General features: G+C 37.4%; 2 protein-coding genes across 6 annotated transcripts; one reads left to right on the forward strand and one right to left on the reverse strand.

Moving 5' to 3' along the window:
• The first annotated feature begins 2,752 nt into the window (after positions 1 to 2,752).
• LOC149018260 (transcription factor bHLH80-like) lies at positions 2,753 to 6,045 on the forward strand. Of its 5 annotated transcripts, none has more exons than XR_016172908.1 (5): positions 2,753 to 3,557; positions 3,638 to 3,781; positions 3,875 to 3,940; positions 4,094 to 5,057; positions 5,221 to 6,045. XR_016172908.1 is itself a non-coding variant. In XM_089152566.1 (5 exons), exons 1-4 carry the CDS (start codon positions 3,096 to 3,098, stop codon positions 4,116 to 4,118), a joined length of 714 nt encoding a protein of 237 aa, XP_089008692.1. In that variant the 5' UTR covers positions 2,754 to 3,095; the 3' UTR covers positions 4,119 to 4,162; positions 4,268 to 6,045. The 5 variants fall into 5 exon arrangements, 3 of the variants coding, with proteins under 3 accessions (XP_089008690.1, XP_089008692.1, XP_089008691.1); XR_016172909.1 differs by having other exon boundaries at positions 5,231 to 6,045; XM_089152566.1 differs by having other exon boundaries at positions 2,754 to 3,557; positions 4,077 to 4,162; positions 4,268 to 6,045.
• Positions 6,046 to 7,924: 1,879 nt separating this feature from the next.
• On the reverse strand, positions 7,925 to 19,940 carry LOC149018261 (transmembrane 9 superfamily member 1). Its single transcript, XM_089152567.1, has 12 exons — positions 19,605 to 19,940; positions 15,963 to 16,155; positions 15,765 to 15,869; positions 15,591 to 15,608; positions 15,401 to 15,495; positions 15,149 to 15,301; positions 14,788 to 14,922; positions 14,436 to 14,602; positions 13,498 to 13,592; positions 12,937 to 13,310; positions 8,770 to 9,043; positions 7,925 to 8,460 (listed from the first exon to the last, which is right to left on the reverse strand). The coding sequence occupies exons 1-12, from the start codon at positions 19,689 to 19,691 to the stop codon at positions 8,393 to 8,395; spliced, it is 1,764 nt and encodes a 587-aa protein (XP_089008693.1). The 5' UTR covers positions 19,692 to 19,940; the 3' UTR covers positions 7,925 to 8,392.
• Between the last annotated feature and the right edge of the window lie 860 nt (positions 19,941 to 20,800).

Here is a 20,800-nt window from a genome sequence, read left to right on the forward strand (position 1 = left end):
TTACTAATCAAAGATTTCATCCATGCACTTAAAAAAAATTATTTATAACTTAGAGAGACTTTAGGTCTGATTATAACTTTAGTTTTCTAGGTAATTATTTCTATTTCTCTCTGTTTTTCGTCATAAACTTAGCTTTAAAAACCTGAACTTTGAAAATTTCTGTGTCTGGAATTTGGATTCTTTTTATGATTTCCATATCTTATTTGTTCCATTTTCGAAAGGGCTATTGGTACATATAATAAAATTCTAGCTGATGAAATAATCAATTTTTTGTTGCTAATAAAAATCAACCATGTTGCTGCAACTAGATGTACTTCTCTATCGTATCATAAATGCAAAACTTCTTCAGCCAGCTCTCTTTTTTCATTGTTGTATTCTAGTTTTCTTATAATTTACCATCCAATTTATTCAAGGAAATTTCCAGAGATCATATCTCAATGAACCATATATGCTTCGGTAAGGTTCTTTTTCAACTGCCATTCAATGATACATAGATAACCTAAAAATATTTGAACAAAAAAAAAATAGATAACTTACAAATTACTCTGTGACAATCATATTCAAAACAATGTTCAAATGAGTAATCCTATTATGACCCTCTGCCACTATATATTTAAAAAGTGTCTATTTTGTCAGTGTTTAGAAGCAGAATTCCATTCCTGAATGTATGGTGGAGAAGGCATTTGAATAGAATTATTTTTTATCCTCAAGGGCAGACAATCCCGATTCTGTGGGTTGTTTTTTTGACAGTAATTTTTGTAGGCAGGAAATTTGTGTGGGAATTATAAAAAAAAAAATAATATTGCATTTTAAAAACTCACCTCATGTGGATAGAGAAGTATAAATCTTACAATATCCATAGAAAATATTGGACTAGCTAGCCTGTGGAAAACCTTCCATATAGTCATGGCAAATACTATTAACAAATAGAGTAAAACGGTAAATTGTAAAAATAAAAAAATTAAAAAATTAAAAAAAAAAAAAAAAAAACCATGAAGATTTGGCAGGACACATTTTAAACTTGGTTATTAAAAATTAGGGGATCCAAAAGGAAGAAAACATGGATAGGACAAGATTTAGATGAATATGTACGTAAAGAGAATGATAGATAGCCAGCCTTGGTTCTTCCTTCTATTGATTTCGTGCAAAGTGGAGTGATGGTGGGTGATTCCTAGCAGGTAGGGTGAAGGAAGGAAATGGGTAGAGGCAGAACGACATAGCGGCCGGGACCCCCACCCCAAAAAAAAATTTGAAAAGCTTGAAAAACCTCAAAATTTAGGAGTTTATTCTTAAATCTTCTCCACAATTATGTAATTTCTCTCTCTTGATTTTTTTTGTTAAACTAAATTAAATAATTGAATAACCCACTAACGTTAAAAGCTAGAGTGAGTCATAACAAACATCATTTTCAAGTGAAAATGAATGATTTATGAATACATCTTATAACGTGTCCTATGGATAGATACATCTCATGTTAGGTTCATCATATGAGGATATGTATTTCGTTAGGTTTATGTAACACGACTTCTTCTTTGATTTTTTTCTCGTCATATGAGGATATGTACTTCGTTAGGTTTATGTAAACACGACGTTTTTTTGACATCATACTAGGTTGTTACGGCTGTTAAGAGATAGACTTCTTTCCTAGATACGTAGAGAAAATAACATTAACATAAAGATATTTTCTACCATAAAGACAGAGAACGACAGCTATATAAATTCCAAATTTGCATTCTGCAGCAATTGACAACCCCCAACCCCCAACCCCCAACCCCTTCCCCCCCCCCCCCCCCCCAAAAAAAAAATCTACTTTAAGACTTTTTACATGATAGTAACTTGGCCAAAAAAAACTTGAGAGTAGGTGGGTGGGGATTGAAAAACACTAATATTTCATTTCAAAATCCAACCCGTACTTGTACTTCAAAATCTCACCCCATGTGGGTAGAGTATAGAGCCCATAGACCCCACAATACCCATATAGAAGTGTTGGACCAGCAGGTGGAGGACCTTCCATATCATCGCATTAAATAATAAAAGCAAACAAAATAGAAGGGCAAATGGTCAAAGAAACCATGAAGATTCGGCAAGACACATTGTAAACTTGGTTTGTTGAAGGAAACACAGTTAGCAGAAGCATTAGATGAACATGATTGTAAGAAAATGATAGAAAGCAATCTTTTTCTTTAGGACCACAGATGAAACCAAACCCTAGACAAAGACAGAAAATGACAGAAAGTTAAATACACCAAAACCCCAAAATCAAGAAAGACAGATGGACGGCTAGTCTGAAAACAGGAGAACTGGAAGATGTCAATCATCTTCTTTATATATATTTATCAACGAAAAACTTCAACCCAACAAAAATTTTACTCATGACATTGTAGATCTTTGCTAATTTTTCAACAGAGACTATAAATATTGGGAATTTCTTCAAAATCTCCTCATGGAACCACTCAACCACCAATGTTTTTTTTTCACAAGAATTCTGATAACATGAGAAGTTTAAAAGTCTCTATCAGATGCATTCTTGATTAATACATATTACTGTTTTAGAACCGACATAAAACCATTTATGGGTATTCTTTCTCTTTCACATATGGTCCAATTCATCTAATCTCTCCAGAATTAAGAAAATTAAACCTTAGAAAATATTTATAAAACTCAAGAAATCAATGATTTGGCCAGCTTTAACGTGTTCTCTGGTTTCTTTAAATTTGTTCTCCCACAGGAAATTCCAAAATTATCGATCTCTCATCTCTCATGATCACAGTGATACCCAGGATCTTGTATTTAAAATGACAATATTGTTGTGATTCTGATGGAAAATATTAAGTATTTGATAAAAAGGAGTGTTATCGAATCATATAAATACTTTACATGCTTGGAAAATGACCACCTTAGACTCCCATAAAGAGGATTTTCCATGAAATCCAACCCAATTGAATAAACTGCTTAACAACTCATAGTAAAGAGAGCACAAACTGTGTAGCTCTTCTTAATCTTTGAGGAGAATTGAAAAGTGTGAAACAGTAGAGAAAGGCTACAGTTTCTCTGTTCGGATATCTGGAAATTTGAACAGTTACTGCACCTCAGAGATGCAGATACAACAGCAGATGGAAATTAGCGGCGTCGGAGGTGGTGGCGCCGGTGGGTTTGAACCCACAAGGCTCTCTAGGTTCCGGTCAGCTCCGGCGACGTGGTTCGACTCTGTGATTCAAGATGATGACCTTCTTCAGCAGACCCGACGCCTCTCTCAAGCTCCTGTGAACAATTCAACGATACCCAATTTCAGAAACTCGGGGAATTTCGGCTCTACTGAGGCTGATCCCAATCTTTTGCAGACAACCATGGTTACACCTGGTCAGAGCTTCTTCAGACAGAATAGTTCACCGGCGGAATTTCTTGCTCAGTTGAATTCACCTTCAGGTATTGGATGCGATGAGTTCATGTCAAGCTTTATGAGTAGCCAAGAGTTTCCTCCGTTGCCTGATATCCCAACTAATAAGCGTCCCAGAGAAAGAAATTTTGAACAAGAGGCATCTACTTTGCCTCAAGTGGTAACAATCTGAGCCGGATTTTGATGAATCTATGGCTTTTGTTGCTTATTCTGATGGGGGTTTTTTCCGTGAAATTGTAGAAAGTTGAACAGAGTGGCAATTTACAAGGTAGTGGGTCTGGGTTCTTGGATTCAGAGATGGATAAGCTTTTGGGGGATTCTGTTCCTTTCCGAGTTAGAGCAAAGCGTGGATTTGCTACCCATCCTCGCAGCATCGCAGAGCGGGTAATTAAGTTAATAGCTTTGCAATTCTGAGCTCTTTTTAATCTTTGCATAAGTGTTTCTGCTTCTTTGCATGATAGTTTGTTCCTTGATTAGGTTCGTAGGACTAAAATCAGTGACCGGATTAGGAAGCTTCAGGAACTGGTTCCCAACATGGACAGGGTAAATTTCCTTCCCTAGTTGAATCTGATATATAGTTAGAACTTGGGTTTAGTGAAAATTCTCTCAGTATCTGAATTTATCATCCAAAGACATAAATTTGAGGTTGGTGCTTTGTAATCAAGATTTCATTGTTTAGGGGGTTGTTACTTGCAGCAAACAAATACTGCAGACATGTTAGAGGAAGCAGTTGAATATATCAAGCAATTACAGAAACAGATTCAGGTATCCCATTGCATAACTCTGTTAAAGGTGAAATGGGATTCATCGTTAGATATTGATGCTATCAAAAATCAGATTTTGATCCATTGAAAACCCTGAACTTGGTAGGAACTCTCTGAGCATCAGAAACAATGCAAATGCTCTGTTGGGGAGTAGTCAGAGGAGACATAGAGCAGTGCTTGTATATACTCTATTCCAGATGTCTGAGGTTCTGATCTGGATTATGAATCCTCAAAGACAATGGACTTAAGTCTTCCCAAGTCCGTCGTCCTTTCATGGGACTTCCAATCATCTGTATGGAATTCTTCCCCAGTTGTTGATATTGGTTTGTCCGAAGTTCATGATAAGCTAAAGTTACTTGTTAAAGAGCTGCTAAGAACTTAATATTCTAGAAGCTACAGTTTTAGAATTTCTGGATCTTTATGAATGTAAATTATTTCCCATGTATCTTCTTTAAATTGATTAATAGGGTCTTATTGTCCTTTATGAATGTAAATATTTTGCATCTGTTCAGGTCTGAAATAACTAACTATATCTTCTCTTCCAATGTTGATTAAGTAATTAATAACTTGAGCATTGCTTAACTTGTGCATGAGTAGTTATCTGTTGTTTGTTGAGGTTTTTTTTTATTTTTTGCCTTTTCTTTGGATTGTTACATAATTTAGCCCTGCATGAAGTTAAGAGAACAGAAGTATGCTGTAATGGAGCAATCTTACTAATCTACCAACATTATTTTCTCAATCAGAGGGCCAGCCTCTCTACAATGGTAAAGTTGTTCCATTGCAACCTGGTGGTCACAGGTTCAATTCGGGGAACAGCCTTTCCGTGGAGTGGGGTTAAGGCTCCATAGTATCTGCCCCTCACCAGAATCCGCAGTGGTGGGAGCCTCGTCCAACCGGTATGTCTTTTTTACATTTTTTTCTCAATAAAAGAATTGATAAATACTGATGTGTAATGGATCCTTACAAAATGTTCAAGCAAAAACAAGTAACTTCTTCTGAGAAATTATTTATACAGGCTTTACTGCCATAATTTTATAGCAAGTTGATAAAACTCAACAGATCCAAACAGGTACAAGCGAAAAACACTGAATGGCAGTGACATGCCAATATAGCAACATTCTTCTAACGATACTCGATCAAAGTATGCAATGCACTTCTTTTGGACAGTAGGTTGTGATGTTGGTACCATGAACTATCCAAAGAAATCATGAACAATAAACAGAACTAGGTATCACTTTCTTGGTTGTAAGAATGGCTGAAATAGGTAAACTTCAGACCAGATCAAATGACAAATGCACCACAAAGAAAATTCCTAAGCCATGACATTTCCATGGTCTTGGGGACCACTACACTGAGGTCAGACTCCTAGTATGAAGAAATCTTCTGCAGGGTCCAATGCTGGAGAATCAAGTATGATTTACGGGGAAGACTTACTGGCTCTTGGTTTGTCAAGAGGTTCTTTGTTCATGTTGTAATTTGAATTCTTCTATATATAATGCATTCAGTTGTTTTCTTCTTTATAAGTGGATGTGAAAATGGGGATGGTATTACAAATATGTTATGCAATCAGTTTATGGACAGAACTGGTGACTTAGAAGATTTGAGGTGTTAAAGAGGGAAAGAAAGAAGCACTAATGTTAGCTTGGGATGTGAACATACCAAGATGGATAAGAAGAAAATATAACAGCAGCAGCAGCACAGGGTTTTACAATAGAAGATATTTCAAAAAGAAAAATTCTCAGCTAGTTCTTTTTAATTGTGGGGAAGCTTCAGTGTGGGAGACTTTACGGAATTGAGATTTGTAATTTTTAACTTTACTGCTCAAATTGGGTTTCAGGGTTAGGTTATCAACTTGTAACCCCGATTGACAACATGTTGGCAAAGCTTAAGCACCATTAGACTACAATACGAAGAAGAACTCAATAGTTATCAAGAGAATCCCTTCTCTTATGGATCCTCTCCTTGGAGGACTAGTTCTTGGAATAGAGAGATTTTTTTATTTTTTTTTGGGGGTGGGGGGGGGGTGTACTGGTGTGGTTATCATCAGGGTCCAAAGCCCAAGGGAAGGAAAAGAGGAAACATGTTGAGAGACAAAGATCTTTTTAGATTTCCTATCTTTACATAAAAGATAAAAGGCTATCACCATTATATTTCAAGCACATCCATAAACTCCTGTCAATAATTGCTACCTGTGCTCATTAAATTTAATGCAATAAATTAGATGTGTGTGTTTGTGCCAACAAGATAAAGATAGAAAAAGAAAATAACATGGATGGGTCATATGGTGCTTGGCAAGATTTCTTTCTCCTAACCCAACGCTCCACCCAAAAAGGAATAAGATAAAAAGATATGCCTCTCATGGTCACATTTAAAGGTTGTGCATGTTATGTACCTAACTAGGGTATGACCCATATAATAGCCAACTATATGCATTTCCTTTTTCCTTTTTGGGTGAATAAATAAATATATTAAAACATTTTGAAGTGAAACAACTTACAAGAGAGAGGGGAGGAAAGCAAAAGGGTTTACCCTAGCTAAATAGGCTTGAGATGTGCAAATGAGAAGTATCCGAATCTCAGGTTATGATAATGTGCATGTTCATCAATATTGGATTACCTACAAGAAGTTTGGAAGCCAAGAGGAAGAAATTGGAGGTTACATTCTTACAAATGGCTTTCTCCTTATCTAATCTGGGGATCTAGATTATGAGTCCATTTGTGAATGTTACACTTCATTCAAATATGGGAAACACTATGGGAGAACTTCCCACAGTGTTTAGTGTTCGAAGATCCGCTAAAAGTGGAGGCTATTGAGGTCTCAGATGCAAAGGGCTGAAGACATATTGATGGAGCAGCAGGTGAATGCAAGAATCCAGATGGGTTCAGAAAAGAGGCAACCAAAAACGAATTGTAAGTATAATTTTGACTTCAATATAAAAGAGGCTAGCTGAGTTATTTTTTATGTTACTGTGAAAGAGAAAAGGATGGGTTCCAAGTGGTAAAGTAGTAGGAGCAAAGGGAGGTAAAAAATTCTCTATGCAGTGCAGTGAGTCCCCGACGGCTTGGGTGAGGTGTAGACTCCCACCCACCACAGCCAAGTGTGCAATCCGGGTCGAACACCGAATTAATCAGGGCAAAGCCTTGAAAACCGGGATTGGCAACAAAAATAAATAAAAAATAGAAGGCTAGTTGAGTTATTTTTTTCAGTTATCTCCCCATGAAAGAGAACCCAAGGGTTGCTCAACCACAAGAAATAAATAGAAAGAGAAAAGGGAGGAGTTTGTTCTTAGTAGAATTAAAATGTCTTTTTACAGTGGACGGCTTGAGGTGGACACCAAGGCACCTAAAGGAGACTCTTGGATGTAGCTTTTACATCATGAAGTGGACCCAAACCCAATTCGTTCAACCTGAATTAATTCTCTCTATCATAATCTTGTCATCCATCAACCTCAACATCGTACTATAGACTGTGGCACACAAAATTATCTATATGAACATAGTGCCGATTTGCCCACAATTCTGAACCACGAAAATTTTCATTCTGAACCATATCCATCACTCAGTGTTCTCAAAAAACCAAGTATGGCCACAGAGAAGGTTCTCCACTAAACCATGCGAGGCACAGACAAAATCATAAATCTCTTTCAACATGTTCCAAACCAAACAGAAACTTTCCAACATATCAGCTGTGACAGATCCTTTGTTCATACCACAATTTCAGACTCAAGAGCATCTCCATGCAGATACTCAAATGGAAGCAAACATATGGAACATAAGACTGATTTGCTTGTATTAATTCAGGGCATCTAACTTTGAGATGACCATTAGAAGGATTTCTTTTTTTTTTTTTTTTTTTCTGTTTTTGGGCCAACATTAGAAGGGATTTCATTTGTGTGGAAAAACGGAGAATTTGAGATCAGTGCAATGGCATAGGTAAATAAAATTTAAAGAAAAGATTAATATTGTGGAGTTGATTGTTCTAACTTCTAAAATATGACACAATCCCTGTACTCTTGAATTAAAGGCTTTCTCAATTACAGCCGGAGAAGGGAAAGAAAATGCAAAGCCTTTCCCCAAGTCCTGAGACAAAAAGAGACACATCCTTCTGACTCTCTGATTTCCATCTGTAAACATCGCTGGGAGCAAGTGACAGTGCTTCCACTTCAATAATTGTGCCTCAGTGAATGAGACTCTAAAGATTACTAACAGGCCTATTTGTCCTTGAAGCATCACTAGTCACACTTGATGTTCCTGTAAATCCTCCTTACGAAGAGAGTAGAGCCAAGGTAACCCACAGCCCCTGCATTTCAGAACAGCATTGATGAATCAGAAGCAAGGAACAGCAAAACAGGTAATATGAGAACCAGAACCATCTAACTGGTAGGAACCGAGCAGAGCATCATAATGCACAGAAGAGCACCAAGTTTTCTAGAAACCACATGCATCAAACAAAGATGAGTTTTCAAAATGCACCAACCAATTGGAATTCTCTGTAATTATGAGAACCTAATGCCCAGATAAGAGTTTCCGTCTAACATTGATCTAGAAAAGAAGCAGCCAACCAGAGACTTTACATAGTACCAAACATAAATATGAAGCGTAAACTTACCACAGAGAATTCCCAAACCGAGACAAAACATCAGAGTATATCCAAAGTAGAAGCTAGTTTGGAAGAACCCTGACATCTTAGTCTTCACATAGAAGTAATATATAGAGTAAAGGAACACATAGACCGCAGTTGATGCAGCTGAGAAGAATGAGGTCCACTGCCAGTGATAATTCTCAGCATTTAGCAAGAAATATGTCCCCACAATTGTGACACAAACAGTAACAATAATGAGAATCAGGAAGACCAGCAACATAAAGCCATAGACATAGTACACCTGTCAAGGAAGCAGCAAAGTAGACATGCAAGGTCAGCACCATTAAAAAGTAAAATTATTACTAGAATCTAGAACAACAAAATTTACATTCTTGACACTTCTAGTATGGAAAAGATCAAAAGGTTTTAAGTACATCATTTTCCAAATTATTTAACCTCTATAATATTGTTATAAACCAGGACACCATGATGGGGAATTTCTCTCCCCCCCCCCCCCTCAATTCCATTTTGGGAGCGGTTTTCCTGGATGGACATCAATTTTAGAATCAGTGGACAACACAAAATGTCATCAATGTCACAGGTCAAACATGAAATTTTCTGGACAGGCACAGAGTCTGCTGCTCATGTGCCATGCATCCATCCAAGCAGATGTGGCAAGTGGCAAACTATAACTACGAAAATCCAGTTGAAAATATGGAACTTATCTAAAAGACTAGAAAGATGAAAATACAGGGGACATGTGCTGAAACATGTAGGTATGTGTATGAAATTCAGCATGTAGCGAATACACCAAACTTCAGGGTTAGGATACACCAAGATGGAAATACAGGGACAGATGCTGAAACATTTACGTATGTGTATGAAATTCAACATATAGCCACTACCAAACTTCACAGCCAGGATAAACCCAACTGACAGCAAACTTTTGCTTTCCTTCGTTTCCAAATTCCAATAAGGTTTTTTTTTTTTAAATGGTACACAATAAAGAATTATATTTATTGCCATATAAATTTTTATACTAACGAATTATAATACTCTATGACTCAATAAATCTAAGGATTACCTTTCTGAATCTTTTATGTCACAAAACATGGCACCATCTTTGAATATATAACATACACTATGATGTGACCACGAGTTTGACCCCTGGCCGAAGCCCTATGTGTGACTCTTTAGATGGCTCCAAGAAGCCTCTATAGGTTGCTGAACCCCCTAGGAGGAGGGTATTTAGGGCTTTTTCAGCCCTCTTTTATTGCTGGAATTAATTCCAAATTTAGTCCTACAGTCCAACTTGCATTTTACTTCTTAATTTGAGTTGGAAAAGTTGTAGACAAGATAAGACTCTCTCTACAATAAGGGTTCCCATCTTAAGGAGTTTGTGTTTTAATGGAGTTTATCTTTATAAGTGATTGAGGTAGTAGTTAGTAGTTGAGTGTCCTAAGGAGTTATTTTTCAATTGAACTTCCTTAGATAGAGTTTTAAGTTATTTACTCTTTATTTTCAGCATGTGCCTAAAGGAATCCCACTTAGAGTCTAGTTCTTTTAATAGGTTATAAATAGCCTATTGTTTCTTTGTAATTCTTCAAGTCGGATTATTGAATGAAAATTAATTAATCTCTTTGTATGATGGTTCGGTGACTAGTGTTAGAACAATGGGGGGACAAAGTAATGAATTCCCGATAACAGTTGGGCTACATCAAATGTCAAGTTTAAGCCCATATCTATTTGCACTGATAATTGATGAATTAACCAAAGACATTCAAATGAGGTCCCCTGGTGTATGCTTTTTGCGGATGATATTGTGTTGATTAATGAGACCCAAGTGGGGATTAATACCAAATTAGAATCATGAAGAGTAGCTTTGGAATCAAAAGGCTTTAAACTTAGTAGATCGAAGACAGAATATCTAGTTTATAACTTTATTCATGATCGGGCAGATAATGAGGTGGTGATACTTGACGATAAAGAGATTCCTCAGCGTGATTTTTTTAGGTACCTAGGTTCAATCATAAGTAAAAGAGGTGATTTAGAGGATGAGGTTTCCCAAAGAATTAAAATAGGGTGGATGAAGTGGAGAGGTGCGTCCGGGGTCTTATGTGATCGGCATATTCCATTAAAGCTTAAAATAAAATTTTATAGGACCATTGTTCAACCAGCTATGATGTACGGTACAGAGTGTTGGGCTGTTAAAAAGAATCATATAGATAAACTCAGTGTAGCAGAAATGAAGATGCTAAGATGGATGAGTTGCAAAACTAGGATGGACAAGATAATAAATTATCATATTAGAGTTGGTCTGGGAGTTGCTCCCATAAGTGATAAGCTTCGAGAAAGTAGTTTGAGGTGGCACAGCCACGTTCAACAGAGACCTATAAATGCCCCTGTACGGAGAAGTGATATAATCCATATTGAAGGAACTAGAAGAGCTAGGGGTAGACCTAAGATAACCTTAGGAGAACTAGTGAGAAAGGATATGTATAGCTTAGGCCTTGTATCTAGCATGGCCTCGAACATAACTGATTGGAGGGCAAGAATCCATGTAACTGACCCCATTTAGTTGGGACAAGGCTTATTGTTGTTGTTGTTGTTGTTGTTGTTGTTGTTGTTGTTGTTGTTGTTGTTGTGGACCCGGGTTCCTGTTGAGGGAGCCTCGGCAGATTTTTAGTAAGTTCTTCTTCAGTATTCAGCATCCTTCTTCAAGCTACTTCAAGTCTTCCAATTCTCTACAGTCTTCAAAACTTTCAGCAATCATTAATGGCAACAGCAGTCAAGAATCTTAGCCTCCCTACCCAAGCTTTTCTTATTAGCCATCACATCACAATGAACCCTAACTGTATCCTTTGCTGGAATGGTTCAAAGGCCCTTGAGCACATCTTTTTCACCTGCCCCTTCTCCCGCCTCCTTGGGGAAAAGCCCTAGCCTCCATTAGGTCCAGTTCGAGACACTCCTTGGTTTCACTCGAGATTGGCCTTGAATTTTTAGAAATTTCATGGGCTCTATTATTTGTGACCGGGTCACTAAGCTGGTCTTTAGTGCCACTATCCATCACCTAGGGTGGGAGCGCAACCTTAGGGGATGGACTTCCAAATTTCGATCCCTAGACACGATTTAGAATGCCATTTGCTTTGATGTTTCTACTAGGCTCCACTATTTTCTCCATCCCCTGGTTGTTAATACCCCAAGGAACAAGTTCATTGTTGTCTCCTAGGATCTTGCTTCCACTCTCCGGCCTCCCTCTTGAAGGCTAGCCCCTCCCCCTCTTTGTACTTGTTCACGTCGTTTTATTTTAATTTTTTAGTCATCCCAAAAAAAACAGCAGTCAAGAATCAAGTAAGTACAGCCACCCACCCCACCCCCATCCCCTCCCAACCCCATCGCAGCCCTAGGCAGCCCCTCCCCCTCATCCCCACGACAATTCTAACCCCACCCATGCCCTTCCCCTGTTCTGCACACACCTGTACCCCCCATCGCCCTTGCTGCTACAACACAGAAGCAGCCCTCCCACCCCTGCAGCACCCCTTTAGCCCCTGTCCTCACCCCTACGACCCTCCCCATCCCCACTCTCCCTGCCAGTAAACTATCCCATCCTGAGTTTTGACAAAACCCTAATTTTTCCCATTTCTTCAAAAAGCTTTCCCACATGATTTAGGATTAACCCTTGTCACTCCTTATCCCTCCTAAGAGATTCCAAGAACCTGCTCGGTTACTTGTAAGCATTACATAGTATTTTTAATTTATTTGCTGGAAGAATCTGGGTGGATCCTTAATTCTAGGGAATCTTGTCTAGAAACCCTAACCCTAGAATTAGATTCACATCACAATGTTTCCCAACAACAAACATACAATAAATTAAAATAATTTCACCAAGCACTATCTTTTTAGAGAGTGTAGGCCTTATTGCAATGGTAAAGGTTGCTCCACTGTGATCAACTAGTGTAGAGTCTCATAGTAATTCGAGAAAACAAGCATGCACTGGGTGCACTCCTTTTTAGTATTTTTCAGAAAAGAATATATAATGCAAAGGAAAACAAGGTATCAGTGATATATCATCTCAAATGAGGGGGGAAATATCAGGGAAAATTAAATTAAAACAGTATGTAAAATACATAGTCTTGACAATGGCTCCAAGTATATTCCATCAAACTCATCTAAGTAAAATGCAGTAACATTTACCTTATAATTCCAGAAGGATGTGAAGACAAAGTACATTTCAATGAAGATGCTGCCGAATGGAAGCAATCCTCCCATCATAGATACAACTGAAGGTGTGAGATACCATTTCTTCTCAGGGATGGGACGAGGAATAGTCTTGACACGACAAGGATTGTTCGGTGCACCACTCCAATTTCTTCCTACGACTGTCCCAAGAAGTGCTAGAGGGAAGGAGATGAAAGCCCAAATGACAAACACAACCACCATTGTCCCAAAGGGAATGGCAGCTAGTGAACCATAGAATATAGCAATTGTGTTTAGGATGAAGCCAATGCCAAAACACATAAAGGGGAAAAGAGATGCTGTGAGGATCATCGATTTTATCCAGTTTTTACCTGAAAAATTGTAAAAAAACATAAATTAGTTCTAGATTGCTCAATTTTGAGATAGCAATGAAAATTATACAAATAAAATATGCTACAGGAAAGAAGTATCCATACATCTGTGGGAGTAAAATAGCCAGTCAACCAAAAAAAGGGGGAAAAAAAGAAAAGAGAAAGGAACATCGGTGAAAAAGCATACCACCACTGCGTGAATACAATCCACCACTCACGTAACCCGAAATGAATGACGTAAGAGCATAGCACACAATAAACGTCGTGACAATTTGCCCTCGTCTGAGACATATAACCATAGAAGAAATTATAAGACAAAACAAGGACAATAAGATTGGCAACATAAAATTATTTAAAAGGAAGAAAGAGACTTTGAAATGGCTGGGACAATGAAAGTATCAACTAGATCAATAGAATAGCCACCATAATAAACAAATAAGGATCCTAACCAGTTTGACACTTCAATTCTTTCCGACTCCAACCCCAAGAAAAGTGACCCCAAAAAAAAAGTAACTAAAAGAAGTATAAAGGGAACAGTGACTGAAAAACCTGACCTAAGCCAACATCCACTCTGAACATAACCAAAGTCTAATTTGCTATAGTCAATGTATACAAAGTAAAAAAATGTCTCCATGCTCAAAGTACTAATTCCACTAAAAATATCTTTTTATTCCTGAAAATATAAGATACAGCGGCATAAGGGACAATGACTGTAATAACCAACACTACAAGGGAAATCATAAAAAATTAAAAAGAATGACAGTTTTAAATGTTAGGCTTTTCCAAATTCAGCTCTCCTTGGGGCCTACCTAATCAACAGATTTAGTAATAGACATAATTTAAAAATTAAAAAAATAGCCAAAAAGCCTTGCTGGTTAACAGAACACCATTTTGGGAGACCAGCTTGCCAGGGCCAGGTAACCAACATAGGCCAGGAAGTCTCAAAGGCTTGATACTTGCAAATATACAGTACAACCTGGTTTACATGCAGCATCAGGGTTGGCCAGAGCAGAGGGAATAGAGAAGTATAATGCACAAAATGAAGACATGAAATTCTTAATAGAACATAAAGTAACCATTAAACAAGATAGGGGTATAGTCATCAGGGTCAGAAATGAAACGTACCCGACATACAACATTCCAATGATAGCCAATAGGATAACAAGGAGAACAAGCATCGCAAGTTGAGCACCTGTGCCAACAAGAGCAGAAAGTAGAACCAAATTGCGGGAAGGCCGGAAAACATCACCATGGACAAGTTTCCAACCAGATTCCTCACTCACATCCCTTTCCTGGTCATGAAACGTTTGGAGAGGAAAATTTTTAATTCTTGGGCTATTGGCATCAACTAAGAACTAGCAGCTAAAACCCATCCAAGTTGGAAAGAGGGAAGAAAGAAGAAAAATGATTGCCGTAAAACCAGTACTGAAAAAAATAGGGGATAAAAAGAGGGCAAGCAAAGTTAAGATATTATCACCAAAGTCTCTAGATCATCATCTTCCCGTGCATATTTTGCATAATCATTTCTCAGAGTTCGCATTAAAATCATTGAGACCAAGCCAGTAAGGAAGATAACCATCATAAAAGAATTGAAAATAGAGAACCAATGAATCTGCACACCAAAGAACAAAATCAAGCTTTTAAATAATCAAATCCTAATTTAAAGGCAAAGACAATAATAAGTAACCAGCAATATCCTGCCCTCCCAATTCCCCCCCCCCCTTCCTTGCTCTGGCAATTTAAGAGAGAAAAAAGAGACCAAAAGCAGCAATTTAAATATCAGTAAACTTCCAGTACTGGTATCAAATTAGAAAATCAATAAATGGATGATTATTCACCTGGTGCTCAAAGAAAGGATAGTCCAGATAAATATCAAAACGCCGTGCAAAAGTGACATTTGTTGAAATCCATTTGACAGAATACGTCATATCCAGTACCTTCCCCACTTCCAAAGGTCTAGGGTTGTCCTGAGTGAGATTAACATGAATAATCTGCAAGAATGGAAAAAAAAATTCAAACAATCATGTAGGACTTAAAATCTGAATGAAGTGATTCAATATATTACGAACACAGATATGTAAGTCACAGACCTGATCTCCATTGTACTTGACAAAAATACTCTTGTGTGTATAAAGCAAATGTTTGTTATCACTGTTTCTGTCAGGATGGAGCTCACCAACAAAACCTGATCATAAAGAATATGGTTAAACAGGTCAATGATATCCAGTTTCAACAATCATTTAGGACATAAAATCTGAACAAAGTGAGAAGAGTGCATACCCCACAAAGGTAGATCATCTGGAATCGGATTTGTCACGTTCCAGTAGCATATAATGACAGTCCAACAACCAAGAAACATAAAGCCCCAAAAAAGAAAACCAGAAACCATTACACTCAGACATACTGAACTTAAACATCGTTAAATTGGAGTCTCATTGTTAGAAGTAACATTACCCATGAAGAATTCAAACCAATAAGTATTTTCAATTGCATCCTTGAATTGTTTAACCTTTGCTGCATCAAGTTCAAGTTCACATATGGAAGCCTTATCCACATTTTCTGCCAGAACAAATTGCAAGATGACTTTCTGCTTTGATTTTTTCAACCAACATCCAGAACGAAAATAACCACAAAAGACAAGACATTACATACTCTGAAACTTTATTTCAATCTGACTGTCGATAAGCTCGTTTCCACCAAGAACCTCACCAAGTCCACCCCATTTATGAGCAGCATTGCCAACTGGCTGGCAAAATGGAAGGCTATTGTAGTTGTATGTTTCTTGTGGATTATTGTAGGGTCCAACCTTGTTTACCCAAAGGGTCACCGGGTCTTCTAGTTGATACTACAGGCAGAATCCAAAACTTGTCAGAAAAATCCAGCACAAAATGAATTAAAAAGCTGCAAGAAAACTCAAAGACTCTGAATACACCATGACAATGGAAAAACCAATGCCTGCTGGAGTTCATGGATCAATGCAGCCAACCCTATTTACTTTGAACGAGTCTGAAGCATTGTAATTCTAGAAATGGGAACTAGATTTACTGTGGCATTCATATCCCTTCTGCCAGCAGAATATTGAAACCAGGACAGTTACAGACCTAGAATTTTGCTCAAGTTATTTCAAGATCAACTCAGTGCCTAAAAAGGTAATGTCATGACAAATTAGTAGAAATTCCATAACCAAGCAACATAAACCATTGGAGACAACTGAAGGAAAAGCGAACTTTGTTCCAAGTCAGACCTCAGCAACCAATGGTATACTGTATACCATTTTATAAGCTTATAACATGCCAAGCTAAAACATAAGTATTCAATTTGGCATTATAGAGCACAAAAAGCATTTTCAAGGGGATAACATGCTCAAAAGCATTTGAGCATAGTCCCACAGTGAGGGAAAAAGATGATCATCTTCTCAGGAGGAAGAAAAGAAAAGAGAAATAATCAGGTATAAAATACCAATGTGTATGTACTGCTAACAGCACCAAACTCCTTTAGAGACCTCAGATTCTACTACTTGCATCATCCCAAATTGATGAGGGTCATATTACACATGAAACAACTTTCTAAATTGATGCATAAAACGACTCCCAAGTACATTCACAAACTCAAAACAATCTAGTGTTCTAATCTAACTCAAATACTTAACTGTTAATCCTATGTACTTAGTTCCCAGTTTACGGGCTTAAAAACTAAACCGATTACAATGAAACACAAAATTAAGAGATCCGACCAACAATATAACTAAACAAAAGTAAATTTCAGCCAAGTGGACCACAACAAACTCCTTCTGGACATCCTAGTTGCCCATAGGCCTCATATGGTATTAACGTCTAATGCAACTGCATCAAGTTCCCCTCATCCCTAAGTTTTGCGGAGTTGAGGAATGAGCTTTTTATGATGTACATCACGCTTCAGCCCATAATAAAACTCTGGAAACTCATGGATTTTCTGATTGAAGTCTTTATGATGTGTATGTTCATGAAATCCTCTGAAAATATATTAGTTTTCTACTTTAGAGCCTACGAAATTTTAGTATTTTGTCCCCTTTCAAGTCATGCTGTAGCTGCATTGAGGGTGTCAATTCAACCAGCTTTATAGACCCATCAGGTGGCAAACCTTTCAAAACAGAAGTCCATTGTCGACGCAAGGGCTTTTATCTAGATATATTTGCTTCATGATTGGGAACACCAAATCAAACTATTAACCACTGTCAACCAACTATGATAATGTATTCCAAAGAATCAAACAGCTTGGAATAAGTACCAAAAGATACAAGAAAAATTGGAAATTTAACAAAGATACCTACTTCCAATTCAATATGGTTTCATTGGTCTTTGGTAGCATCTCTACCATAAATCCTGAAGCGAAATGTTCACTTTGCACCTCATCTATGAATAAAAAATCAATCACTTCAGGTAATGGTGCCTTAATTTCCTTTCCCAACGTCCTCCCTCCACTCCACTCCCCCCGCCCCCAGACGCACCCACTCTCCCAGATCACTTGATTTCACAAAATCTTGCAGTTCATTTTTTCCCAAACAGCTTGGATTTGAGTGATGGCTTTTTCCACAAATCAAAATTCTGGGAAGATTAACACAGATAATGTTTGGCAGAAAATGTCACGTGATACATATGAGCTGCATAAGGAGAGGCATCACCATATCTTTACTGGTGTTAGAATGATAGATTATACAAGGCCAAGAAAATATATGTATTGAGTGTTGTATACTTGTGCTTCCCTAACCTAATATATGTCTTATCGTTTTAATTGCATATATACAATTTGTAGTAACTAAGTTATATGTAATGAGAGTTTATAAGGGGTTAGTGTACAGCAACATGCAGCATACACTAGCAAACTTGGGTCCAAATGTTAGTGAACTTTTAGTCAAACTAATCCATAAAATATTTGTAAAATGATTAAATATAATGGCAGAACAAAAAAAAAAAACTTACCAGATACCCATTTCATGGGCCTCAAAACTTAGCTTTGATTTATCCCAGAAAAATCCCAACATTCAGTTGAATCCTGGGATATCTCGGTTTCAGCCACAGATGAAACCAGCTCAGAACTAAAAACTCTACCCTTGATTACACAAAACACTCAAGTTAACAATAAATATTGTGCTCCAAGCCTCCAACCACATCCCCCCATATATATATAAGGTCCATTACAATTAAATCCAACAAAAAAAAATAAAGGCAAATCTATAACTACCCAAAAGTCAATTTCAGCCCATTGAACTGCCAGTAGCACCAAATGGACCTCCCAAGCTTATGAAAAAGCCTCCATATGGGATTAACATGAGATTAACGTCTAACGTGACTGCATCACCGCACCCCATCCCACCACCCTTCCAGGCCAAAATTAACGATAAAAAATGAACCTTAGATTGCACTAAGCATATTAATGGGATTGACAGATTGTGAATCCCAGCACTTAAAACTTGTAACCTTGCTCCTAAATTGTAGTAGGATTTTTGAAAGCTTCAGTTGAAATAGATTATCAACCCCAGAGTAAAACAGTCAAATATGGTGCTAAACCGAAAGCAAAGACAATGCATCAAACCCAGCTAACCTGTATACGACGCACACCAAGAAAAGGAATGTCTTTTCCAAAGCAAAACAGATAGATTATCCCCAGAAAGAAAAGTCACATATTATTTTTTATGAGCTACAAAATAGTCGTTATCAAATAAGCAGCATGAAATTCACACAAGGATCTTTAGATAATGAATCCCACCCCAGTCAAAGTCAATCAAACGATGGAACGTGGACAGTGGATCACACCAAAGATCCCAAACTATGAAATAATACGTGAAATTCTTCCTGTCCAATCAGAGATCCAAAGTAAAATAGGAAGACAACAAACGCGTCTTCCAGATCTAAGCTCAACAGTGATAGTCTCCATTCCATAAACAAATGACTTCACTTAAATGAATCCTCAAAGTGAGACCTCAATAGAGGTAACTAACACAAAGACCTGAATCAGAAGCACCAAACACCAAGAGTGTCTCCAAACCCATGAAGCCGCAATTTTTAACTAATGAACGAACGATAAACACCTACAATAGTTCGTAATCAGTCACACAAAACAGGAACGCCTAGAGTATACCAAAGAGATGACAAATTCAATACTCCGCACAAAAATGACACTCCAGATCTAAATGGGAAAAACCCAGTTGCAGAAATACCAAATCAGACAAAAAGATCAACGACCCACGAAGGGAATTGCCTCGGCGAATCAGCTAATTGGGGTTAAATGTGAACTTGAGTTTAAGTGTTACATTACCTTGTGATCAGAATCGGAAGCAAAAGCCGGAGAGACGACGAGAACGAAAGCTAATAAGAGAGAGAAGGATCTGACGGTGGAAAGCATCGCTAGGCTGTCTGATCTGACCAGTAGAAACTGCAAAGGCCCTTATTTCTTGCTTGTCTGCTTCGTTTTCTCTTCTTCCTCCTGAAGTTCTTCTTGCCTTCGTTCTTCCGCGTTGGTGACGCCTCAAGCTTCAAGCGCGCGAAGGAAGAGAGAGAGACCCTGATCTCACTCGCTGTTCTTAATTAAGATTTACCAAAGGAACGGCTCATACGAACATGAGCGAATCAGAGAATGGATTTCTCGTTATAAAACCATTTTATCTTAAGTTGGTCTTTGCTTTGGTGATTGTCATTCGTGACCTGTTTCTGGTCTTCGCTTTTTGGTCAGCAAATGACATTACGGTTCGGTTGAGGCCTGGTCAATCACAAGCCAAAACCCGGCCTCATTGCTGTAGAGTATGTTTGGTTGCAACGGAAAGTGAAGGGGAAGTGAATTCTTTTTCTCTCTGGTATCATTTGGCTGCAAATGGAGTAAGGTGAAATTTATTTTACCAAGATGTTTGGTTGGCTGTAAAATTAATGTAAAATTAATGTAATTTAATATAAAGTATAAATAAATAGAATAAAACCTTAGAATTATTTTTGAATTTTTAAATAAATAAAGCCATATTATCACTTAAAAAAACAGAATTTAACAGTAGGAGCACCAGTAATTACAAATAAAGTTTAAGATTGGATTAATAATTTCATAAAGTTTAGGAGAAAAAGTATTAATTAAGTTATAGTAATGAAGGACAATCGTAATTATCCATTTTCTTAATTTTAAATCTATAGATTAATCTTTTTTATTATGAGTACTGTGATTATAGTATTCTATATTCCCCAACACATAATTTCTAGCATAGTGTATTGCATTAGAAACATCACATGCCTTTATCAATATATATACACTTTTGCATATATATTGATAATAGCACCACAAACATTCATGTTCATGGTCATTTGCTCATCATGTACAAATGCATGGATGCTCTAATCCTCTGATGTTTGTAAGTTTAGGCTTGCGAAGTGTAACCGTAAGGGAGAGATGCCAATAGGTTGGTTTTTTGACTACGAATGCACTCATTGAAGACTGAGATTGAGATTTGAGTGTCAAGATTTCCAGAGTTT

This window comes from Hakea prostrata, chromosome 4, assembly GCF_041222555.1.
Source record: "Hakea prostrata isolate BN-2017 chromosome 4, UWA_Hpros_2, whole genome shotgun sequence".
NCBI lineage: Eukaryota > Viridiplantae > Streptophyta > Magnoliopsida > Proteales > Proteaceae > Hakea > Hakea prostrata.